The 26,271-nt window shown below is 39.3% G+C and overlaps 1 protein-coding gene across 2 annotated transcripts in view; it reads left to right on the top strand.

Annotated features, from left to right (window-relative positions):
• Positions 1-26,271, top strand: part of adcy7 (adenylate cyclase 7) — a 62,695-nt gene that overhangs the window by 6,764 nt on the left and 29,660 nt on the right. For both annotated transcript variants that reach the window (XM_023275818.3, XM_023275817.3), the window contains exons 2-3: positions 23,177-23,232; positions 23,355-23,942. In XM_023275818.3, coding sequence (XP_023131586.2) covers positions 23,778-23,942 — 165 coding nt within the window. In that variant the 5' untranslated portion in view covers positions 23,177-23,232; positions 23,355-23,777. The remainder of the gene's footprint in view (positions 1-23,176; positions 23,233-23,354; positions 23,943-26,271) is intronic.

Genomic DNA, 26,271 nt, shown 5'->3' with positions numbered 1-26,271 from the left:
GAGAAATGGCACGATAGACACTTTTCTATCGTTCTCACGACATGTATCGTCATATCGCCCAGCACTAGTGACTTGTCTTATTGTGATTTACTATAAAGATAAACTTTTTATGTAGAGCTCACCAAGTGTAACATTTGTAGCAACATTTGTAGTTGTTTAGTTGGTATGGAGGGCTGCACTTGGTGTATGCTGTTTTGTGTTATTGTATGACTATGTGCAATCTTTCAGAAATGTGTTGTATTTGCCTGCCACAGGGAGGCTTTCAGCACTTTGCTGTTTCAACAAGCCACTCATTGTGCTTGGCTGGTTAATGAGTGATTAGCCAGGATTGGCTCTCTGTATGGGAAGAAGAGCTGGTAGAGGACCTGTCAAATGAACAGAGGGGAGATCCCTAGATAAAAGCTGGGAATGCAACTGGATAAAGGCTGGATGGCAATAAGGCTGCACAATTCAAACTGCACAAGATACGATTTAACATTATTATCTACAACATTATCTACCAAAAACTAACTCAATAAGCTTCAAGACCCAGACCCAGCAACCACAAATACTACCAACTCCTGCCTACATTCATCCCACACATCCATAAGATAACTGCAGGGAACCATTTCACGTTTTGGAAATGGAACAGCAAAAGTTGCAAGATTGTTCTGATTGTAACAGAAAGTAAAAGCAGCAGAGGTGACTCTTGGTCTTCCTTTCCTGGGGCGGTCCTGATGTGAGTCAGTTTCATCGTAGTGCTTGATGGTTTTTGCGACTGCACTTGGGGATACATTCAAAGTTTTTGCAGTTTTCTGGACTGACTGACCTTCAGTTCTTATAGTAAGAAAGTGTTGTTTCTCTTTACTTAACTGAGTGGTTCTTGCCATAATATGGGTTCTAACAGTTGTCAAATAGGGCTGTCAACTGTGTATCAACTTGACTTCTGCACAACACAACTGATGGTCCCAACCCCATTAAGAAGGCAAGAACTTCCACAAATTAACCTTGACAAGACACAACTGTGACGTGAAAACCATTTCAGGTGACTACCTCATGAAGCTCATGGAGAAAATGCCAAGAGTGTGCAAAGCTGTCATTAAAAACAAAGGGTGGCTATTTTGAAGAATCTAAAATATAAAACATGTTTTGAGTTAGTTCACACTTTCTTGTTTACTACATAACTACCAAGGAGGCCGAGCCGCAACGGAATTATGCGATGATCGGCATTGGTTTGTCTGTCTATTTGTTAGCAACATTGTTGAAAAACAGACGAACGGATTTGGGTGAAATTTTCAGGAAAGGTCAGAAATGTCACAAGGACTAAGTGATTAGGTTTTGGCATAGTCTGGATCCACAATTTTTTTTAAGATTTCAGCTGGAAATCATACAAGGAATGAACAGCCTTGGCAGAGTACTACGCTCTCAGAGTGCTTTTCTTTTTCCATATGTGCTCATTCGTAGTTTTGATGCCTTCAGTGAGAATCTACAATATAAACAGTCATGAAAATAAAGAAAAACCATTAAATGAGGTGTGTCCAAACTTTTGACTGTTAGCGTATATTGTTTCTTGTTTGCTGTAAAGCATCACTGAGATGTTAAACAACAGCATGTACGCACTTTACTGATATCACCTCATCATTTAGAAAAGTGACTTTAATGGGTTCTTTGAGGAAAACACTTTAAATCATGTCATGTCCTTAATTCCAGACACTGCAGTTCCCTATTATTGTACTCTTGTCCGTACAGCATTATCATAGACCTGTAGACATGTCCACACTGTGGGGAGAGATAGCAGTGTTTCCTCTGGTGGGCCGCCATTCCTAAATCCTCTCCACCGCTCCTTGAAATTGTTTTATTTTATTTATTTATTTATTTATTTAAAATTGTCGCAAATACACCACCGCCTCATGTCTCCACCTTCACAGCAGAGTCTTGCACTGTGTCGGGTACTCCGAAGTACTGAGGTAAACTACAGATAACTATCCTGCTCAGTATCTACTCTTTGATACGTCGGGTTAATACGACGTTAATTAGTCGCCAGAGCGCAGCCTTGAAAGTGACATCACGTCTAGCACCAGGTCAGAGAGTCAGAGGAGTGTTGTCTTGGAAAATAGGGCAGTGACTTACCGGAGAAAAGTTATTAGCTTAAGATAACTCATAATAGGTTTCACAAGTTAAATAGACATCCGCAAAATATTGATGTCCAACTAACATTACGTAGCATATCAGTAGCTTCAGTTAATTGGGCCCGGTGCCAACTTAGTGACGCTAACGTGAATAAACCATAGAGCAGGGCTATTCAATTAAAAATTCACTGGGGCCGGATTTTCAGACTAAGAACATGAGCTGGGCCGGATGTTTTTAGCAGACAGTGAGCAAAGTTAACCATTTAAAATAAACACAAACAGATCAGATAACAAACACACTGGATGTTTATAAACGTATTGCCACATCCAAAAGGACATAAACACAATAGAAGAGCAGTACTTAGTCTAAACCTGTGCTGAAATACTGCTTCTTTAAATTTTACATTTCAAACACACAACTTCAACACATTTTGATAGGTAAATATAAGCACATGTTAAGGTGCATATGAACATAAAAACTAAGTGCCGATTAGAAACACCATCTTTTGTTTTGGTTACATCTGAAAGTGCATTAAAAAGTAACTTGGTTAACAGTAACTTTTCAGAACTTGAGACATTTTTCTTCTTTTGAAATAACAAAAAACAGAGTTTGTCTCTGTCCATATTTGGTCTCATCTGAGACAGTCACATCTTCAGTGCATATAATAAAAAAAATAAATAAACAGTAGGCACAGTGATAGTTACTATCCCTTTGAAATGAAATAAAGCTGACATCAAAGTGCATAATAAAGTGCAACTAAGTGAAATAACTGTCAAAACAAAATGTCTTTCTTAAATATTAAACTTATAATAAGTGAACATAAAATAGTCACATAAATACATAAAACTATCTTTAGTGTCTGCTACAGCACGCTGCTTTGTTGCACTTACCATGTCTCGAAGACATCTGTGGCGAGAATGTTTGACGTGTCAGAGCTGTTTGATAGCAGATGTTACACTCGTCTTAACTTTATCGTCCGTTAAAACTTCATCCACGACAGCCAACATGCAGTCCTTCACAGTTTCTGAGTCTGTGAACGGCCTCTTTTTCGTGGCCCTTTCCTGAGCTGTGCAGGTCCGCTTCATTGTAGTACAGCTCCGGTTGTAAGATGCAGTCAAACTCTGAATTATAGCCGCTCTCTCACGACATCCCTCGGGAAAGTTTGTCCGAAACGCGGCATGTTTTTCAATGTGGTGTCTTGGGACATGATAATCTTTCAGCGCTGCAAAGCACTTGTTGCAGAGTAAACGCATTGGTTTGGCGTTCGGACTTGGTGGTAAATAAATAAATACTTGTCAGTCCACGCAGGATTAAACCGACGGTTTTCCTCGCCGATTTGTCATTTCAGGATAGAAAAAGACATGATACTATTTTCGCCTGTATAGAACTGCTGATGTTAACTTTTCAAACGCGTCTCCTCAACACAATGCATTGTGGGTTAGTTGCTAGGTTACGGCAAGTGTTGCATTCAATGTTCGCAATAATGTTGGAATTTTTGTAAGAACTTGTCGTCTCGAGGGTTGCTTTCGGGACGCATGTGGCCCGCGGGCCGCTAGTTGAATAGGGCTGCTTTAGATGGTTGGAAAGGGGTCATTGGGGGGTGGGCCAGTTGTGAGGGGCCCGCGGGCCGGATGTGGCCCGCGGGCCGCCAATTGAATAGGCCCGCCATAGAGTGTATACAGTCTATGGAGTAAACTAATTGATAGCATTAATATAATATACACTATGATGTAACTGCTGACTGCATTTTCAGATGAACTTGTTCAAATATTTAATTTTTTTTTTTACATTCAGCCTTTAAAAAGCTATTTTCAACTGGCCATTCAATAAATAGGTTATAAAAGTTAAATCTGCAGTCAAATGTCATTTGTTTACACCTCCATGGCTCCCGGACAGCCTACCGCCACTGCTGAAAAATATCCTAGAGGAAACACTGGAGATAGACAATGCCCTAAGTGACCTTTTCAGGTACAGTGCTTCTTATTTTAGAATAATTTTATCGGACAAAACTAGACTTTACAAAGTTCGACATTTCTCCAGGATTTTTTTCAGCAGCGGTGGGAAAGAGGTTTGTTGTAGAGGCGTGCGTCCCTGTGTACACCAGTGGATGGAGGAGATATCAATACATGGTTGCCAAAGTGGCATTATGGGTTAGTATTCATACAATATTACACTGAAATATACTGCATTAAATTATATGATGTGATGCTTAAAACGACAATCGTGGTAGAACCATGATGCCTTGCGTCGTCTATTTAGAGTGCCAGCCTGTGCTTAATTTTTGTTTTCTGTCCACAGCATTTGAGATTGAGTAACATTAGATAATTCTCTCACATCACAAAGGTTTGATCACACAACTAGGTAGAAAATTAAAATGTGATAGTAGCCACCATTGATGTTGAATATTTTTGAATGAAGGCATTGCTTCCCTATCAAAGGGATGCACAGGGGCTCAGGTACCTAGGTCAGAATCCCTATTGCAGCAGACTAAGTTGGACTTCAGCTCATGTTATGTGTTTATACTTTAACATGTATTATTTTACTATTTTCTTGTTTTCCATTTTTTGAGTTTTGTTGCCTTTTTATTAGACAGGAGCAGTGAATATTGGCAGGAAATAGGGGAATGGTAGCATCCAGCTGATTGAACTGTGTGACAGCATTTACCGATGTACTATGTGCTGTCACCACGTCAGTTCGCCCATATTTTCGTATTTTAGCTGTTAATTATAGTTGCAGGTTTTACGATTCACTGAAGTAGTTCAATGTACCTTTCTCTCTCTTTCTTTTTATCTTCTTTTTTTTGAAATCCCCCTGCCTCGACTGGGTGTCACCATGTGTGTCTGCTTTCTTTGTCCGTCATTTTAAATGAACTTTTAAGAATCGTTCAGTTGCAACGCCATTACATTTCATAAAACTTTGACACTGTTGCAGCAAAAATAAAAAAACAGAGGTTGATCACTTGTTCATTTTACAAATACTGCCTTTTGGTCTTGTTATGGCAGCCACTGACTTCACAGACACACACACACACACACGCACATGAACACGCTCACACAAACACACACACGATCACTGTATGTTTTGTGAAGCTGTCACGCGGACAGCTGCTGTTGCTGCTTGGAATGAACTGGCCCAGTGGAGCAACTCAAGGCTCAGGCTCAGATATCACATAGTCAAAATAATGCTATTCCATTAATGAATTATGGTTTTCTAGTCTATACTGTGATGCTGTCCTGTCCTCAAGATGATAGCTTTTGTAGCCATAATGATTTGTGTTGTGCATTTGTGGCTCTCCCATTTGTCAGTATACGAGAAACGGATTTCCCTTTTAGAGCCTTTAAGGATCACTTACTACTCTTCTCGGGAAGAAACCATGTGCCCATAAATCAATAATAAATGATTGCTTCTTATCTGCATCTGTGTTTATCATAACGGGATAGCTGTTTGTCCTGACATAACTTAAATTCAGTGGTTGCTTTCATAACAGCGTCCATCTGTGACTAATTGTGCTGTGGCTGCAGGTTCCCTTTTTATGAAGCTGTCCTTGCAGAGTTGTTAGGGAAATGAGTCACAGTTGCCAAGGAAGTGAGACGAGTGCGGTCGACTGTATGTTGCAGGGTATGGTTGGCCTTCACTTGAGAGCTCTCAGAGCATTGAAAACCTGTGCACTTGTTTGATGTTTGAGATCTGTAGAAATTTATTCAAGTTTAGAAATGAGGAGGTAAACAGAAAAGAAAGTAAAAAGGTGAAGAGAGCAAAATAGTGTAAGAGACAAAAAAAATAAAAATGTGTTTTCCCTGTTGGTTATTTTTTTTTTAACTCAAAGGCTTACAATGTGTGACAGTTTGCTATAGACCACCTAACAGTCAAACACATCAGACTGGTTGTTCTGCTATGCATATGGTCTAAATACTACATGTTAAGGTAATGGGTGATAAAGGTAAGGGTGACAGTGTAATTCCAAAACTTGTGATGACATATCTATAGTGAAATCAGTTACACAAAACTGTGAAGCAAATGTGATGGAGTTCAAAGCTTTGTTTGCCAACAGCTGACAGTATAATGACCAAAGAATTCTCTGTTTGAGATGTAGTCCATGTGATGCAAGAAGTGTGTGTGTGTGTGTGTGTGTGTGTATGTGTGTGTGTGTGTGTGTGTGTGTGTGTGTGCGTGCATGTGTGTGAGGGCACGATTTCTCAATGCTAGGTGTTTAATGTTGACTTAAAATTTCATGCACAATTATGATTTTAGTAAATTATGAAATTTCAGCATCCCCCAAACTGACTGCATTTTTATATATGTTTATATGTATTGAGGCGCTTGGAAACGAAATCATATACAATATAAAACACTCAAAATTAAGGCGAAGTCCCAAGATATTATATTATTTTCTTATGAACTAGTGTCAATAAACTTTGTGTGTGCATGCGTGTGTGTGTGTATGTAGGTGTGTGTGTGTGTGTGTGTGTGTGTGTGTGTGCAAATAAAGGCAATCTGTTCTAAGTATACAGGACAAAGAATCTGAACAATACTGAAATTAGTTCAAGCTGTAGTTTGAATCTGCATTGTTTCTGAGGAATGATCTCCTTACTACAAAGTACATAGTAAGAGATTTGCATTTGTTAGCTCTTTTGTTTGACTGGACAGCAACTCTGCATTGCCCCCATTAAATAGATAGACAAAACAATCCTTTCTTTTCTGGTTGGAGTCATACATGACTCAAGCTGAGTCCTTCACACCTGGATGAGTTTATCTATATGCAGCACAGAGTAAGTCTGTAACTCATATTTGGGAGGGGCTCAAGTGAAACTCTAGTCATTCTTAAGCCAGTTTCTTTGAGAAGTCCTGCACAGCAGACAGATGCTTAGTAGGAGTAACCTCGCCTTCACCCAACTCAGCCAAAAACTTTTCTTCCCACTCAACCACAGAAACCCCAGGACGGGTACTGCTGCCTGAAGACATTCCTGACTCTGTGGCTGTTCAACAGCGATGCTTTCCTGCACATTCCTTGGCTTGCAGTAGCAAAACATAGGAGGTGGCTTTTACAAAACATGTAATTCTAGTCCTGCCCCATACGGTAAGGCTGCCACAGAAAAAAATTCACTGAGAGTTACTAAGGGTAGTGTGCCATTGGCAGAGCCAATGTAAAGCTTACCATGAAGTGAAGTTGAGGTTCAACTAAACACAAATCAAATGTAAGTTGTATGAGGAGGCCAGTGCAGGAGCAAAAATGAGAAAAAAGAGTGCTAATGAAGACAGTAGACAAGGATACTATTAGTAAAATCCTCAGTCTGCATCCACTTCAGTCATCCATACCTCTCTGGAGGCATTTCAGGTAATGAGATCCTTCTGTACTCTTTCTGCGTCACTCCCACAGGCTGACCTCTCTGTTGCTGCACAGCTGTAATTGAAGGCTTAGCAGAATGTGCTGTGCCATGTAGCACTTATAGCACATGCAGTCAGCATTTCTTTTCTCTATTACACATGTATTATTTTTCTTAGCACAGCTGTTCATCCGCTCTACAGCAGGGAGTCATTGGATCAACTTTGTGCTGAGGCAGTTGTCCTTTAAATGTTTGGCTTACTCCATTTATAATATTCTACTTTTCTCTATGGAGGATTTCAAATCTATTTGACCTATCCTAATGAGAACTGTCCAGCAACCATAGCTAAATACTAGTGGACCAGCTCTGGTTCTGAAGGTTGTGCCCTGATGAAGGGCAATGACAGGAGTTTTCCAGCCTAACATGTCTGCATGGAATTCCTTCCATGCCAGAAGACAAACACTGCGATGCAACACTGCTAGTTACTGAGCTACTAAACTACCAATCAAAGTTTTATACTGATGGTCACTGAACACTGCTGTGGCATTTAGACTTTTAAGTGCTTGCCTGAGGGCTACCTTGACGGTAGTGTTTTGAGAGAGGGTAGAGTATTGCTCCACATATTGTCACCACACCCCTCTTGCTAGAGCTATGTTGGCTACTGTCAAAACTTGTGATTGAGCCATATTTTTATTTTGTATGGAAGTGTGCAGAGACAGGGTGTGTTTGACAGCAGGTATTGGTCCTCAGTGTTTTGGCCAGAGCTAGTCTGCTGTTGGAGCCTTTGCAGCCAGACTGACTCCTCCCTACATACACCCCCAGTGTCGTGTAGAGTCTCCACTAAAGAAATAGATGCTTTTAATGCAATTAAGCCATTTGAATCCACTATGCATATTTGTACTTGTTTGTTTAAGGTCTAACCTAATCTCAGTATTGGTACTGTACCATTGTATACCTTTGTTTATTTTCTTCTCATTTTTTTCTTTTTGTACGTGTTGTGATCCATCAACACCTGTGTGGAACATTAGCCTCCAGAATACATCGATAGATTGACTAAATCCATTGTTTGCCTACCATCCTGACAAGCTACAGTAGATCCTGTGCCATTGCCTGCCAAACAACACCAAAACATAGTAGAGCCACTGTATGTTTGGCAGACACATGAACTCTCACTTTGATATAAATAGCATACTACTCATAAGTTTTTTGTAATCAAATTAGATCTGTATTGTGGAATATCCTATTGCTTCTATTGCTATTCTTCTGTTGTTTTTTTTGTCTGAGGTCACATTGCAGTAATTACTGCCTTTACACTTCACACACACACACACACACACACACACAGACACACACACACACACACACACACACACACACACACACACACACACACACACACACACATATATAATTCAATATAATGTCATCTATATGAAGCCCTCTTATATACAGTTGGATTTAATGTCTCAGATTTAGCATCACATGTCCGGTTTTTCTATTAGTCAATATTTTTATCTATTTGTCAATATTTTTATCCTTTTCAACTTGTCTTCAGAAAGATACTGAACCTGTACTTTACATTGCATCATGGCTGTGGCTCTTACCTTACTCTGCCCTCTCCACTAATGTCCTCCCTGTATATGCAGTTCAAATGCAAACATGCATATTTATAAGCACACTATAAGGAAAATGTAGCAATTTCAACTCTCTACATTTTCAATTAAAAGTCAAATCAGACTGTCAAGTATTCATCTTTTTATTCTAAGTTCTCAGGGGATGTAAGTGCAAATTGCTCAAGCTAAAGGATGACTGGTATGGCCTCACAATAGGCAGGTCTACTTGGCTACCTCTGATTAACATAATATTTTGAAGACCTTGAAGGCTGCACAAACAGATGAGAGAATTATATGCAATGATAAGTTGGAATGCAATCCCGGCCTTATCATTTTATATATTCTAACCCAGAAAAAAATTAGTATTATTGGGGATGAAGTCATAGTCTGTGTGTATGGACAGACCTGGGGAATGTTAATCCCCTCAATCTAAAAGCTTTAGTCTAATGTCATATTCATGCACCACTGTATTGAAACATTTGGTCAGCCAGTGTCAGAGTGAGTTTTTTTAAGTTCCAATTTAAGCTCTGTGGGAATTGGTGGTCTTATCTGTCCCATCCTATATAATACTGATAATAAGTAAGTAATACTATACTTCTTGGAATACATGTATGGTTGCCATCTTGCTGGACTTTCTGGATTTTTTTATTTATTTATTTTTGGCACTGAAATAGAAAATTCATACATAACAGTAAAATAACACCCAACATAAACCCTTCGTGAGGTGTTGGGCCACCATGCAATATCAGAACAGCTTCTTTTTTTTTTTTTTTTGTCTGCATTTGTTCTCATTGTTTAACTCCACAAAAGAGGTGTCAACATTGTATGAGATTGATGCATATTTTAGTCTTGCAGCCAAATATTTTAATATTTAGTGCATGTGTGTGACCATCACCGGCCCTCCCTGAAAGCTAAGCAGATATTCTTTATTAGAATTCCCTATTATGAGCCAGGGAGGGCAGTGGTACACCTCAGTGATGTGTGGGGGAAACAAAGACTGGACAGGACAGCTTCAGTGTTCCTTTACATTGAATCTTTGGAACTTTACTGGGTGGATGAACGGCATGTTCTTCCAAACATAATCCCTCATTTGGTGTTTTGATGATGGTTGCAGAGAGCATTGTCTAACCTGCAGGTTCAAAATCTCCTGTAGGTGTTCAGCCAGTTTGAGATTTGTGTCATCTGGTGACTATGAAGGCAATAGAGCGTAATTTTCTTTCTTACCAAACCATTCAGTAACCTTTTTGTGTACTATGAGTAGGGTTATTGTCATCCTGCAAGGAACCATTCCCATCGGGATAGAAGTGTTTCATCATTCAGAATAACATACTGATTTGAAATCACAGTTTCCTCTAAAGGGACAAGTGGACCCAAATCATGTCAGCAAAATGTCCCCCGCAACATTAAAGAACCAGTAGATCACCTCACCATGGGGACCAAGGGTTCAGGGTTTACCTAAATTTTGTCATCCGTATGTAGAAGCACCATACTCTCTGACAGTTAATGTGTAGACAATAGTATCTTTTTCACTGTGGAAGGAATAATGAAAGACATTAAAAGTAAACTATGATGTACAGTATCCTTTTATATACCAATGTAATGCACCATTACAATACAAAATCCTGTTATCCAAATTAATTATTACAATGAAATGGTATATAAAAAAGTAATAATGTGAAGTATACTTGTAAGAAAAAAATCAAAGCTGAAATGGCAAATTATTTTACTTTTACCCATTTCACTCGTAAAACCGCAGAATCAAAAAGAAATGTTTTTTTCTTTCTATTTTTAACTTGTAAACTTAAATGCAGGCAGAGTTGATTTTAATTAAATAGTATCTAGTCACAAGATTGCCATCAGTTTAGGGTACAGTTAATTAAAAAACACACAAGTTGTACAGTATACACACACACACACACACACACACACACACACACACACACACACAGCGCACATCTTCAACCAATCCAGTTACCTCCCGTTTTTCTTGTGATATTATAATAGAAATTATGTAATTCCATTGTCAGTGCGGTGTGTAAATCACTGCTATCAAGGACCCATTAACCTTAATGTGCTTTTAATGTGGAACAAGACCTCACCCTGTTGAACAAACATTCATGAGCTAATATTAAGGATCTAGATTTACAGCTACCCCATATATACATGCAATGCAGCTTTATATAATTTATGAGAAAAGACAAAGTTGAACTGCTTTCGAAATCATTTTTCTATATGTATAGGAAACTTTCTGCATCAAAGCCAATTATTTGCACATATAAGTGAACCTTAACTGTTAAAAGTTCTGTGACAAGTCTGTGATTTCACAGAGAAATCCATATTTTCTATTGTGTATCCGACCTTATTTCTCTCAACAAATTAATGGCACTAAAAAGGAGACATCTACATTATCTCATGCGCTTCCATTATGGAGATACATTTTTCAGTGACCATGTCACAGGATGCAGATCAGACGTCACAGTTGACCGATGAGGTTGTGGTGGTGATAAGTGCATCTAACACATGTACGCAAACACACATACTCATGTACACACAGTAGAAGAATTGTATATATTAGAGCACTACAAGAATTTTGATTGTCCTTAAAGCCCTCGCAGTCTTGCCCATTCCCACTGTGGCCTCCATTGTCTGTGCTTCCCAAAGATAATAGACAGAGTTGGTAATGAGGACCATTGCTGAATATGTTTTCCTCTAATGCCAAGAAATTACTTGTGGGAAATAATTAATCCTTGCTTTTGCGCCCTCAAATGGCTTCTTACATAAGAGCACTGTAGACTAGCTTTAAATCTGTGTATTTATACACTATTGTATAAACCATATTGATGTTTCACTCATTAGCCCCTGGTCTTTAAAGAAATGTCAATTCAACTGTGAAAGTCATCCAGTGCAGTTAGGGTACATGTACACTATGAATCATGAGCACAGTTAAAACATCACTAGTTGTGACAGTGGATTGTAGCAAACATGCACCAGATGGCCCTGTCAGCAGGCAGAGCTTTATGGTAGCCTGGAAAATTACCATCATCATGCTGATCTAAAGCTGTCACCCATTTCTGTGTAGTAACTCTGCATGATATGCGTGTTAGGTTTTGTTTAGCTGTGTAAACAGATCTCTACTGTGCTGGTTGCAGATGTTTAGGTTTCTCTTTGAATGGTAATGCTGGCAATAAGCTGGCTGGCATACTGAGGGATAATTATGGTTTCCTTATTGGTAGTGGTGGTGAAAGAGCTTGGGCATAGAGAGGCCCCCTTCTGCTTCGGCATTACAGGATGGAGTGTGTCCAGTTATGAAACCTGAAATGGGGATGTGGCTAGCTACACCAGCTGGAAACAATGGTCTCTCTCACTACAGCGCATTCTTCCCTCTATTTTTTTTCTCAATTTGTTTCCAAATTATGTACACTATATTGCCAAAAGTATTCGCTCACCCATCCAAATAATCAGAGTCAGGTGTTCCAATCACTTCCATGGCCACAGGTGTATAAAATCAAGCACCTAGGCATGCAGACTGGTTTTACAAACATTTGTGAAAGAATGGGTCGCTCTCAGGAGCTCAGTGAATTCCAGCGTGGAACTGTGATAGGATGCCACCTGTGCAACAAATCCAGTTGTGACATTTCCTCCCTCCTAAATATTCCACAGTCAACTGTCAGCTGTATTATAAGAAAGTGGAAGTGTGTGGGAATGACAGCAACTCAGCCACCAAGTGGTAGGCCACGTAAACTGATGGAGCAGGGTCAGCGGATGCTGAGGCACATAGTGCCAAGAGGTCGCCAACTTTCTGCAGAGTCAATCGCCACAGACCTTCAAACTTCATGTGGTCTTCAGATTAGCTCAAGAACAGTGCACAGAGAGCTTCATGGAATGGATTTCCATGGCTGAGCAGCTGCATCCAAGCCATATATCACCAAGTGCAATGCAGAGCGTCGGATGCAGTGGTGTAAAGCACGCCGCCACTGGACTCTAAAGCAGTGGAGACGCGTTCTCTGGAGTGACGAATCGCGCTTCTCCATCTGGCAATCTGATGGATGAGTCTGGGTTTGGTGGTTGCCAGGAGAACCATACTTGTCGCAGGCATGGCAATTTTCCGCCGTTCCGCGGAAATCCGCCGTTGTAATTTTCAAATTGATCATTTCTGTGAATCGTCCAAATCGGTTGAGAAAATTTTAGGGGGGGTGAGGTATGTTTTTGTTACTCTTGCTCCCGGTTTTTGAGAAGCGCTCGGCGTTTCTCCCGCAGCGTAACAGACAAAGAGAACCAGTCTAGCTCCTGCTGCATTGTAAAAGGCCTTGCGATTGGTCGAAATTGGTTAGCTGCCAACGATTGGACCAATCAAATTGCTTGATGCATTCTTTTGTTACAATTCATGGCGGCATGTTCGTGTTGGAATTTTGAGCTATTGGGATCGTTTTCGGTGGAGTCATGAGGTTTTTATCGAAAGATCAAGAGTCATCGGTGCTAGAAATAGATAAAAGTGTCAAATATTATCAGAGTGGGTCAGTTTGCTTTAAAATAATCATTTTGATTTCTCAAACCATGAGTCAGAAGTACTCACTATAAGTGAAATATTTGTAATTTAACAAAACATTGGGTATTTGACACATGACTCAGGGCAAAATGAATCCCTGATAGTGTTTAAAGAGTGTTCTGGAAATGTAAAAAAAACTGACACAGCTGACTCCATAGAGGAAACTGACATTAGAAGTGACTTTGTGACCAGTGTAGAACTCCAGTGTAAATAGTGTTAAAAGACCTATAGAACTGTAAAAATTGTAGGACTAAATGCAGTGAGACAACATTGAAGAAAAAGTAAGTTAACTTTTCATTAAATCAACTTATTCATTACAATCTAGTCTTCTGTAATTCTATGCATGTTTTTCATTCTAAATCACCTCTATTTTACTGAAAACCTCTCGGCTTCAGGGGGGCTGCGCCCCCCTGGACCCCCCCCTGAAGATTGTATACCGAACATTTTCAGCTGAAATCAAAATTTGCTGTTGCCATGCCTGTTGTCGGACTGCATTGTGCCAAGTGTAAAGTTTGGTGGAGGGAGGATTATGGTGTGGGGTTGTTTTTCAGGAGCTGGGCTTGGCCCCTTAGTTCCAGTGAAAGGAACTCTGAATGCTTCAGCATACCAAGACATTTTGGACAATTCCATGCTCCCAACTTTGTGGGAACAGTTTGGAGCTGGCCCCTTCCTCTTCCAACATGACTGTGTACCAGTGCACAAAGCAAGGTCCATAAAGACATGGATGACAGAGTCTGGTGTGGATGAACTTGACTGGCCTGCACAGAGTCCTGACCTCAACCTGATAGAACACCTTTGGGATGAATTAGAGAGGAGACTGAGAGCCAGACCTTCTCATCCAACATCAGTGTGTGACCTCACAAATGCACTTCTGGAAGAATGGTGAAAAATTCCCATAAACACACTCCTAAACCTTGTGGACAGCCTTCCCAGAAGAGTTGAGGCTGTTATAGCTGCAAAGGGTGGACCGACGTCATATTGAACCCTATGTTCATATGCGAGTCAAGGCAGGTGAGTGAATACTTTTGGCAATATAGTGTATGTTTTGCAAAGAAAACATCCCACAAAGCTCATCTTTTAGTGTCTTTTAGTATAATTGTCCATTTTACTTGTTTTAAATATGCTAAAAGCATAAAGAAAAATATTGTGGGACTAAAATATATATAAAAAAAGCAACACAAACATTTGTTTAAAATACATTCATATATAGTTCAGAGTATATATATATATACTGTGAGAAAATTTAAATTTTTATTCAGGTTGTCTTGTCAGTATGAGCTCTATTCATGAAAAGACTATCTTCATACAACACAGAAAGGCTCAGAGGTTAGCAAGGGATTTCTGTGAAGTGTTCTTTAAAGTTGTACCCTTTGTATTTCTGTACGGGTAGATTTGTTGTCACCCATGGTTACTGTGGTAACATCAACTGAGATTTAAAACTGCAGTCCTTGAGCAGCTACTTTAAGAGAAGAGCCACTGGTGTATTTATTTACTTCACAACCAAACAAAGCTACTTGTGTGGCTAACAGAGAAGGGCAGTTGAATCCTGGGAGGGAATGGTGGACTTTGCCACTCAGTGCCACAAAAGTTGAACAGCTATGTAAAGAAGTAATCCCTGAATGTCAATACATTTGAGTACTTAAGTTAAAAAAAAAGTATGATTTGATGAAAATCTTTAGGATTATAACTTTAAGGAGGACATCATAATAGCTGCTGCAGTAAAATGCTTTTATTTGTCACAGTTGTGCCTATCAGATAAAAGAGAATCCCCCTCAAAGAAGTTGCTGCTTTTTAGCAGTAGGACCTCTAGCTACCAAATAATCTTAAGTAATTATTTAGTTTAGCATTAACTCAATTATTTGAATAATATCATCCTATTGTGAGCATATTCTCATTTTGTGTGACTAGTCTTACATTATGCTCAGTAGAGCTTGGGTGACTGATGGACAGCATTTTTCCTTTGTGAGTGTGCAGGTGTTGTCAAGTCCAAACAGCATATGAGAAGGAAATGGCTTAGACTAATTCAATCAATGCTGTTTCAATATTGGAATATTGGATTTTACCCATGGCTGATGTGTTTAGATCTAAATTCTATGCATCTTTAAATCAATAAACCCCTCTTTGGGCTTCTTGGACTTTTTGTGTCAAACTGGAAATTGTATGGCTTCACTTGTGGTGGTCCGACTTGGTCCCAGTTTGTGAAAGTAAATATGAAGCGTTTGAGCAGTAACGGCCAGTTCCGAGTACATAGTGCTCTTGCTTGCACTTCCTGTATTTATTATAAGCAATGGCATTTAAACCTTAAATCAGTGCTGAAATAGCAGCCTGTTAATATTATTAGGTATCAGCAGCTCCTTCTGGTGAATGCAGTTAATTCAATACCAGTAGACAGTACTGGGAGGAGCAGAGGAGATATGGGAGAGGACAGGGAGCCTAATCTAATCTGCTTGGTGCATTGTTGTACATACATCAGTCATCAGTTTATGGAAAGGATTGTGTATGGGCAAGCTCCTTGAAGACCATATTTATAGTTGTACCCCTATCCCAGTCAGACTTGGATAGAATTTTTCCTGTGTACTGACTGAAATTAACATTTACTCTTTTGAAACTCACTAATGAGTTCATGTTATTAATACTGATAAGTTAATATGCCTTCATGATGGCCTGTGTTTTATAGAGCTAATCAGGGAGCACATTTAGACTTTTGTGTCCAAGCCAGAGGGCGCTAGCATACATAGACAACTTAATTGGAATTAACTGTATCTGGTTATTATTTATGTAAGTCTGTGGTATTCTATATCAGTAATATATATTATAGATAATTATTATATTAAAGGTGTAGCTGCCGTGGTAAATTGCAGAATAGAGTCTTTGCGAACAGCAGCTTGATATTAACCTGTCTCATCGAAGTGAGTTAAGTGTGGTTTTGAACCCTCATGCAGTATCAGCATTTTGACCATATGAAAAGATTCTATGTGCACTTTTCAGTGCTTCCTGACCTTAATACTTAAAGAATACCAGCACTGTAGTTTACATGTAGTGCCCTCAGTTTACCCACATTACCTTTAACCATGGATCTGTGCAGCATGGTCTGAGAAATGTGGTTCTCTTTTCTTTACCAGAGGTCACTCTTTGTCCTTTTTTTGTCTGAGCTTATTGAATGACAACACAAAGGCGACCATAAAAGCAGAGTGATTTGCTTTGGAACGAGATTGCCTGTTTGTTCTCTATGAAAAAAAGGCTTTGAATTGGGTGTAGGTTTAGTGAAGATGGAACCAGATCTTAAGATAAATTGGTTTATTACCAATGAGCTGATTACTTAGCATAAAGAGAATAAATTGACCATTTCCAGGCAGCAGTCAGCCATAGAATTTCAATTAATTTCAAATGTAATATGTTTAAGTAGAGAACCAAAACAATTGGACTGTGTCACTGTCCAAATACTCTGCACTGCACTGTATCAAAAAGCTTGACAGACCCTTTCCAACAGTTTCCAGTTATCCATTTGGCATCGGTTGGTGTTTTTAGATTGCCCTGCAGACACCTACTCCTGTTTTGTTTCCTAGCAGGCTAAAAATGTCATTCTGACTCCTTGTGTGTGCTTGTGAACTCACTAGGATTACCACAGATTAATATACTGTAAATAGCAATTATGATCCAAAAGTCTCATGCAGATTAGATTCTCAGTTATTCTTTGATTAATCTCTTGATTATTTTCTCAAGTTGTCCATTATTCTTTTTTGTCTATAAAACTGTGAGAAACATCTGTGTTTCCCAAGATGTCATCCTCAAACATCTTATTTTGCAGCTGCATTCAGTTTACTGTCATAGAATAAAAAAGAAACCAGAAAACATTCACTTTTCAGAAGCAGGAATTAAAAAAACAAAACAAAAAAACAAAACAAAACAAAGCATCACTTGAAACATTTTTTCAAAATAGTTGACAGTTAATTTGATAGTTGGTTACTAACTGATTAATTGTTGCAGCTCCAGTACCCAGTAAGTGCAATACTATAGATGAAAGTACTTTATATGCAGACTTAGTTTTCCCTGTCATCTTTCTTATCTTATTCGTTTGCCTGTGATATTTGCATCATGAATCATTCACAGTATGACATGTTATTTTAATAGTTATGTAGTTAAGTTGACACACATATTGACTTAAGACTTGATTAATCTGAGGAATCAGCTCATTGGTGCGTACTTAAATAAACTGATGACTCGGTTTATAACCAATGCTTGATGACAAGTCTGTTGCAGTGGGCATTGCTAAAGATAGATAGATAGATAGATAGATAGATAGATAGATAGATAGATAGATAGATAGATAGATAGATAGATAGATAGATAGATAGATAGATAGATAGATAGATAGATAGATAGGTAGATAGATAGATAGGTAGATAGATAGATAGATAGATAGATAACTTTGTTGTCTGTTCCAAGTAAAAACAGAAATTCATCTTTTGTCACTTTCATCTTTTGTAAGACAAAGTTTAAAAACCACACTCAAACATTGAAAACACCCTCACACATCAAAAACACAGTACAATAAATAAAAACAAGTAAAATAACTAAAAACACAGAAAAAGCCACAGAAAAAATAGTTTGGCCATTTGTGGTTATGCCAGATTAATTAAAGGAACTCGCAGATTTCCGCTTTTGATGACTTCAGTATACTAAAAAAAATAATTGCTTAAATTGATTAGTCCCACTAGTGTCTTTAGTAAAGAACTCACAAAGTATGGTTTCCACACTAGTAACGTTTTCATTTTCTTGAAATGTCCATAAAAATACCCACTCGGAGTTCCCAGTCTCTTTTACACTTCACCCTCCTCTTCTCTTTGATACAAGGGCTCGTACGTTCCTGCAGCCCAGAAGCAAGCATGCAGTGACGTTAGTTGGTTTTGTATGGCTGCTGCTCGAGGATTCAGTGACGCCAGTTTAAAAGGGTGCTATGTGACTCTCTCAATTGCCAAGCTTTTATAGAGAAAGCCTTGGCACTCAGTGCAGCACAGTTTCAGTCGTGCTTGCTGAGAGACTCCGCTCTATTGAGGTGTACATCCCTGTCTTTTCTCCCAGCTAAGTGCTGCAGCACAACCACAGGTCTGATGGTGCTGCTTTTTTGCCATGGTAACTTTAGAGCTGAAGCATAAAAAGCACCGTCAGGGCCTAGAGCTTTAACATCTGGTAAATGAGGGTTCTTGCAGTGTTGTGTGGCTGTCTAAAGACTCGACAACCCCCTTAATTACTTAGGTCCCTGGGTCATCTGACCTTCATCATGGATTTGAGAACATTATATTAAAGTTTTGACTTTGTTTCCTTGTTGTGTGCAGACACTGAGGAAAAAATGGAATGAGGTAACTTAGAGACATATTGGTTTTGTTACATGATTGCACTTAAGGTTGTTTTCTGGTTGCGTTTAATGTTGTTGTTACAGGTCAATCAGCATGCTTGAGAAATTCTGAGAAATGTTAAAATGCAGACATGTCTCATCAGGAAAAGAAATAGCACACTAAATTAGACTTAAACTTCATTTTATTTAGTTTGATTTAATCCTTTAAAAATGTTAATTGATTGTAAACAAAAATCAATAGGCATAAAACAGCAAAAAGGAGTTACTGTACTATAGTGTGTTCAACCCTTGCAGAAATGTTGGAGTAATACTTCAATTAATATTTTAATCACCCACTTTCACTCTATTGCAGCAATGTAGTTGACCATTGTGACCAGTGTTGTTGATCTGCATACATGTGAATGCCTGGCTTTTAGCATCCAGCAAACTCTGGAGAAAGTCAGCGTTACAGTGTGAACACTGCATTTGAATGTTTTCCACATTGGTAAGTTATTGACTAAAAAGATAAACAATTATCATTGCTCGTAGCTAATTACCTTGTCAAACTTTGTTGGTGGGAAAAATTTCCTTGCTCCAAAATGAATTGCACTGTTTTTAATTTATTTTTGAGGGCATGATGTACTCAGAAAATCTATCACATTCACTCAACCGTCACTCTCTGAATCCTTTGTACAAGTTGGCATATTTGTCAGCGAAATGCTTTGCTAAGTTGGATGTGTTAGCTGCCCCTGTCTGTGTAGCATTGAAACATGCTTTGCAGCCAAGCTTTGTAGTGTCAGCAGACTTTCCCTCACTGTCGAATATGTAAGTGAAATAATTCCATATTTCGCTTTATGCATCCACTTTATTCACAAGCTCTGGAAAGTCGGCATCTGCACTTGAATTTGGAGCCATGTCTTGGGGCTAAGAAAGCTTTCAGAGAGAAATAAATGTTTGACACATCCAATATTCCTGCAGGACATGGCAGCATAGAGCTGCAAACTCACACACTGCTCTGCTGTCGCACATTAATGTTAATCATCAGAAATGCTGCTCTACAAAACACTGCTGATCAATAACAGCATCCACACTAACAAAAAGAGATTTTGAGTATTTATCAGAGTTTAACTCTGATAAATGTTACCACTGCTTGGTGTAATGTTCTGGACTATCAAATGAATGCTTTCACACAAACTGAACATTCCCATCATGTGATCATAAAGACATATATGGCTGGCATATTTATTCCTGCTTTGTCGAGCCTTTATGATGACATTTCTATTAACAACATAGAAAAAATATGCATCAGCACTGCATCCATTGCTTCCAGGATTTACCGTCTAAGCATTATTAGTGGCGATGTAGAGTAAATGATTCCCCCAGTGTAAACAGCCACTAAACATCTTCTTACAGGCCAACTGGTTGTTATTGATGTAAGTGGAGGGCACAATCCCCCACCACTGGTTTGTTGGACCTCCATGCTTGCCCTATTGCTTTTACTGCCTTCGGACTGCCAATGGTATATTATCTGAGGATGGGGAGAGCCGGCTGGTTGCTGTTCTGTCCAGCAGCAGCAGTAAAAGGGAAAGTCAAACGTAGCTATAAACTGCCATTGGGCCAAGTGCTTATTGTGGTGGTGCATTTTATCACAAGAAGTCTAAAACACAACAAGTGACTCTTACCTTACAGCTTAATAAGTTTGTGTATGTGTCAAGTCTTTTTTTGCTTCACTTTCCTCTTCCTTCGACACTCTTTTTATAGCACATCTGTCGCAGTTGCTATGTGACAGACAAACATGAAGCAGTATCTTGCACATACTACACACCAGGACAGTGATATAAGTAAGTGAAAGAAATGAGATTTCTATTGACAGCGGCGCAAAGTTCATATTGTTTCTGCTGTGCATCAGGCCAGTGTCTTCTCATGAGATTAACATATGGAGCTTTTTTAGCCAGAGGTGCACATCTACATGTAAATACTCTTGTTTTTTAGCAATATATAATCTCCGAATTTGTAGAAGGATTGTGGTAGCATTAATTTATCAGTATAAGGCAGCTTTTACCTCAAATCCACTGTCACTATCTCTCCTCTTAGAGTATGGTGTCCTTGGATTGTGACGTCTGTTTCTGAGAACCTCTTGTTGCTCTGCCAAAGGGTTTTAAATGTTTGAAGAGAGACAAGGATAATCTACATTAACTTTGGGTGTTATCAAGGTATTGTGGTATACCAGGGTATTTAGAAACTGCGATTTTCAAAACTGTCAAAAATAGAGATGCCTTGACTATTAAACTGTTACAAAGATGCTGTATTGAGGTATTGAGGAAGTATTTATGTAATTCTACAATTCTACAATTGTACAATTTCATTTAGCAGACACTCTTATCCAAAGTGACATAAAATCTGAGAGTAGATGCAACAGAAACAAGAATCTAGTCCAGAGAAAACAACCTGGATGTGCCATAAAACAAGTTCAAGTGTGATAATAGGACCGTGGTGCCTACAGGCAGTGCAGATGTAATAGGATTTATTTTTATTTTTATTTTTTTTTGCTTTCTGTGAAGTGCAAAGGTGTTCAGTGAAGAGCGAGGTTATTAGTCTCTTCTTAAAGACGGGAGGAACTCTGCTGCATTTAGTAAGTCGTTCCACCACCGGGGAACCACAGAGGAGAAGAGTCTAGCTATCGATCTTGGGCCCTGTTGTGGTGGTCGTATCAGCCGCCATATGTTGGCTGAGTGTAGTGAGCAGGAGGGAGTTTAGACTGGAATGAATGAGTTCAGGTCGGAGGGAGCTGTTTTCATGGTAGTTTTAAAGGCAAGTGTCAGACTTTTGAATTTTATGCGGTAGTAACTGAAGTGAAGCGATCTGAATAGGGGGGTGACGTGCTGTTTTTGGCTGGTTGAAAACCAGACGGCTGCTGCATTCTAGATCATCTGCAGAGGTTTGACCGTGCATGCAGGGAGGCCTGCCAGTAAGGAGTTGCAGTAGTCAATGCGTGATATTACAAGAGTCTGTACCAGGAGTTGTGCTGCATATTCAGACAGGAATGGTCTGATCTTCCTCATGTTGTACAGGATGAATCAATACGACTGAGTAACAGAGGTCACATGAGATTTGAAGCCCTAATTTGCCACATATAGCTTTACCTTCAGCAGTTTATTAGGCACCGGATTTTCTTCAACTGCCAGACTACCACCAGCATAATGACAAGGCACACAAAGGCCATAATCATCTTTAAGTTTACATAGTTGGATGATGTTCATTTTGTCGTTTATTATCATAGGATAACGCTATTTTTTTATACCGACAAATCAAAGAAAAGATGGTTTTACCTTAGCTGACATGTTTCAACTGCAACTGCAGTCTTCTTCAGAGCGTCATCCGACGTGTGCTGATGACAGATTCTGACAGATCTGTCAGACCGGTCACCTGATAAAAAAGGACACGTCAGCACACGTCGGATGACGCTCTGAAGAAGACTGCAGTTGCAGTTGAAACATGTCAGTAAAACCATCTTTTCTTTGATTTGTCGGTATAAAAAAATAACGTTATCCTATTCAAGTTTACATGCAATAGTAATACATACAATTTTGTGTAACATAAATTCGCACACAAGTTTACTACTCTTGGGTTTGTGTGTCTATTGTATCCTTTTACTAGTGTAAGTTCAGCTGTGAATCTATCTTGTTTGTTATTTCTGCTGGCTGGAGAGTAAAGTAATTTGTTTGGCTGTATAGGAGTTAATTCCCTGACTTTGTATTGTTGAGTTAATGGCTCCAAAGCAACCGCTCTCATTACCAGTGTAGCGATCATTATGGCTGCCTCCTATGAAAGTTGTGGCCAAAGTGAGCCAGCAACCTGGGGCAAACAGAGACAGGGATTTCTGAAGTGTGGAAATTGCGGATTTCAGGTATGAATACATTTGTGCTCATCGAGGAACCGGGATATTTATGTCTCACTCTCGCGGTTTTCCCAGTGAGTCACATGAAATGCTTGATTATGTGTTCCTTTGTTCATAGGTCATAACATATAAACAAAGTTTTTTTTTTAAACTCTGTTAAGTGTTAGCTTTTGCCATCTATTATATGGGAGCCTATGAGAAGCCTATTTTCATTTCAGTCTTAGTTTGGGACACAGTAGTTTTGGTGTGTATATGTGTGTGTGTGTCCGTGTATCTGTGTATGTGATTTGAAAATGATTACTTTTTTAATTTCTCTATCGTTACTTTTCTTGCCTTCTCCTCTCCTTCCAGGTGCCTCTGACGAGTAGTGCTCCTGACCTATCTGCTCCGTTACAGCCTAACGCCTGGTGAGATCACCTTTGACCTTAGTTGCTCCCAGCTCCTGTTTTCTTTGTGCACTTCCTCCATACTCCTCTCCTCCCCTTTCTTAAACTCCCCTCCCCTTCTCCACTGTGTCTCCCAACCCCAGGCTTATTACTCAAACTCACTGAAGGGAGCAACACAGTAGCTGGCAAAGGATGAAACGGGTCTGCTTGGCAACACCAGACGGAGGATAGAAGACACAAAAGGACTAGCGAAGGGGAGAGAGGCTGAAAGAGAGGCTGAGAGAGAGAGAGAGAGAGAGAGAGAGAGCGAGAGAGAGGAAAACTAGTGAAGAGAGCCACAACAAAGCTGTGCGAAGCAACAACAATCAAGATGCCACGCCGAAGGAAAGACACAAGTTTTACTTGAGCGTCATGAACTAGTGAGGGCCCCCTTATAGATCTAGAACTGTGGACGTTTTCAACAGACTTTGGGCATACACACACAAAAATAATTTGTGAATACACACAGTCCTGCTCTCTGGGGCTCCTTGTTAACACCTGCTATGCCTCTATAAGAAGTGTTAGCCATGCCAGCCAAGGGAAAGTACCTGTTGAATGACCAGGAGCTGAAAAATGAGGCACTATACCGCAAGTTCTCCTGCATCAGCCAGTATCAGCCACTGGTACTCCTGCTGGGCCTCTCAATGCTCTCCTGTGGAATTCTCCTTATCCTCTTCTTTGCCCTTGGACTGGTGAGTGTTCACATCCATGTTTGTTGAGAGGATATCACACTGTTCAGTTAGGAATTTCATAATATCATGGAGTACTTATCAGTGGCTGAGTGAATTCATTTTTACAGTCATTACAGCTATTTGTTCATAATCCAATGTTCAACATTTGAAGATTTTGCAAAACAAAAGTAAAATGGTATCTGTGCTTTCTTTGTTGTGCATAAAACATATCAAAGTGTAACTTAAAAACCTGTGCCTCCATCTGTGATCTTTGAGTGATGCCATTATCACTCCTATTCAGTAGTGACTGGGACAGATGAGGGCAGTGATTGGCATGGATCAGTAGCTGCTGTCAATTCCTATGTATGAATTATTGTTATTTTCTGCAAAGAGACCTTACCATTGCTAACTATGCCCTTTAAATGATAGAAATAACAAGGGATTTCACATTTTGTGACTGTAAATCAAAACCTCTGTGAAGTGGTAAAAAACATCAACCAGTGAGGAAGAAGAAACACTTTTCTGTGTAGTTTTACACATAACGGAGTTGTCACAGATCCAATTTACAGTGCAAAAACATTACACACATGATACTAAATACATATTTTCCAAAGCTTGAAAAAACATTTATTTTTTCATTTGTGTCATTGCAGTACACATGGGGCAGATGTACAGCCAGGAATGCTACAAGTAGATAGTGCGATGCAATGTCTCAACATTTAATGCAAAAAGATTTTTGTTGAGCACATGATCAATTTAGCTCTGTGACAGACTGGTGACCTGTCCAGGGTGTATCCTTCCTTCGCCCTAAATCAGCTGAGGGCCTATCCCAGCTGACTTACAAAAATCCAGTTGTCCAAATTGTGTTGCAGGAATAAAAATCATCGACTGCATCATATCAGCGCTGTGTTGTGCAGCAGTTTCTTCCAACTTATCCTGACGCTTATGGAGTATTAGCTTTTGACAATGACAGTGTGTGTTACATATAGACGCCAGCCCTTCAAATCATTACTCAAGCCATGGTTAGCAGCAAATTTGTGTTTTTCTCTCTTCCAATTCATGAAATTATGATAGATTAAAGACACAATAATATACTTGCCAACAATAAGAAAACACAATTTCAAGAATCTGGTTCAAGTGTTCTTCTGAGCCACAAGGAAGGAGATTGATATAACCTTATGGATTTAGTTGTCTTTAAACAGATGAAGAGCCAGTATTTTCCACTGCAGACATGTTCATAAATTTTAAGTGGTAGCAAATAATGTTTACAATGATTCACACAATACCAAGCCATGGTTATTTATCACACTTGCTAATGAGTTGTTTAATACGAGTTTTTAATGCAAACATAAGGACGGCAGCAATACCATAATTTGTAATCAAGCAACATGCAACTGGATGGTCAGTTTAAATCCCTTGGTTGACTGTAAAAATGGAAAAACTTGTCTCCCTCATCAGGTACTTAAAGCTCTTAACTCCCCTTCACTATCAGTGCAGCTGCTGAGAAGTGTGAATGAGTGAGTGATTGTGTAACTGTTTGAATGTGCAGGAGGACATTGCTGAAATAGACATGAAAACAGAGTGAGATAGTTGAGCTGCTTTTTCTAGATTATATAAGTTAACAATGTAGAAGTGTATATATGCAAAAAAAACAACATCAAGTGCCTGTTTATCTATAATGCTTAAGATAATTCTATGCTGGGAATTTGTCTTGCTTTTGTCCACAGAGAGATCGGAGGTCAGGGTCATATACAGAGTAGTCAAATTGTGCTCAAAAATGATTGAGCTAGGATCTTTTCACTGAGGCACAATATCCAGCAGTTAAAACCACCATTGTCTTTATGTGCTTTGTTTGAAATCTGAAAAGAAGAAAATGGATCAAGAAAGAACTAACACATAAAATTTAGTTTTAAACAACGTAGCTGTCAGAGTGTAGAGAATGTAATCGTGCCTCTGACTGTGACAAGAAAAGGCAGGTATGCACTTGCTTGTGCTGATCTGGGGCAGCTGTTGATTTAGGCGCAATGGCAAATAGCAATTCAGTCAGTCCAGCCGTCCATTAATGAACCGACAGCTTCTGTCACCGTAGATTATATTACTTTACCCTGTTGGAAAAACCATCTTAACCTTCCTCCTATTGTGCTGCCGCTGACTCTCTGGCACACTCCCTTTTTCGCTTGTTTCACTCTGACAATGGCTCCATCCCTCATGTATACACTATACACGTGTACATACACACACAGTGGTTTTGTCTTTTGCTTATGCCCACACAAACACACACACTTTCCTTTTTTGAGATTTTCTTGTCCATTTCAGAAACATGTAGCTGCTTATTTTGACAATTAATATG

This window comes from Amphiprion ocellaris, chromosome 1, assembly GCF_022539595.1.
Source record: "Amphiprion ocellaris isolate individual 3 ecotype Okinawa chromosome 1, ASM2253959v1, whole genome shotgun sequence".
In the NCBI taxonomy this organism is placed as follows: Eukaryota; Metazoa; Chordata; class Actinopteri; family Pomacentridae; genus Amphiprion; species Amphiprion ocellaris.
The sequence above is the reverse complement of the archived record's forward strand: the minus strand, read 5'-3'. Positions and strand labels throughout refer to the sequence as shown.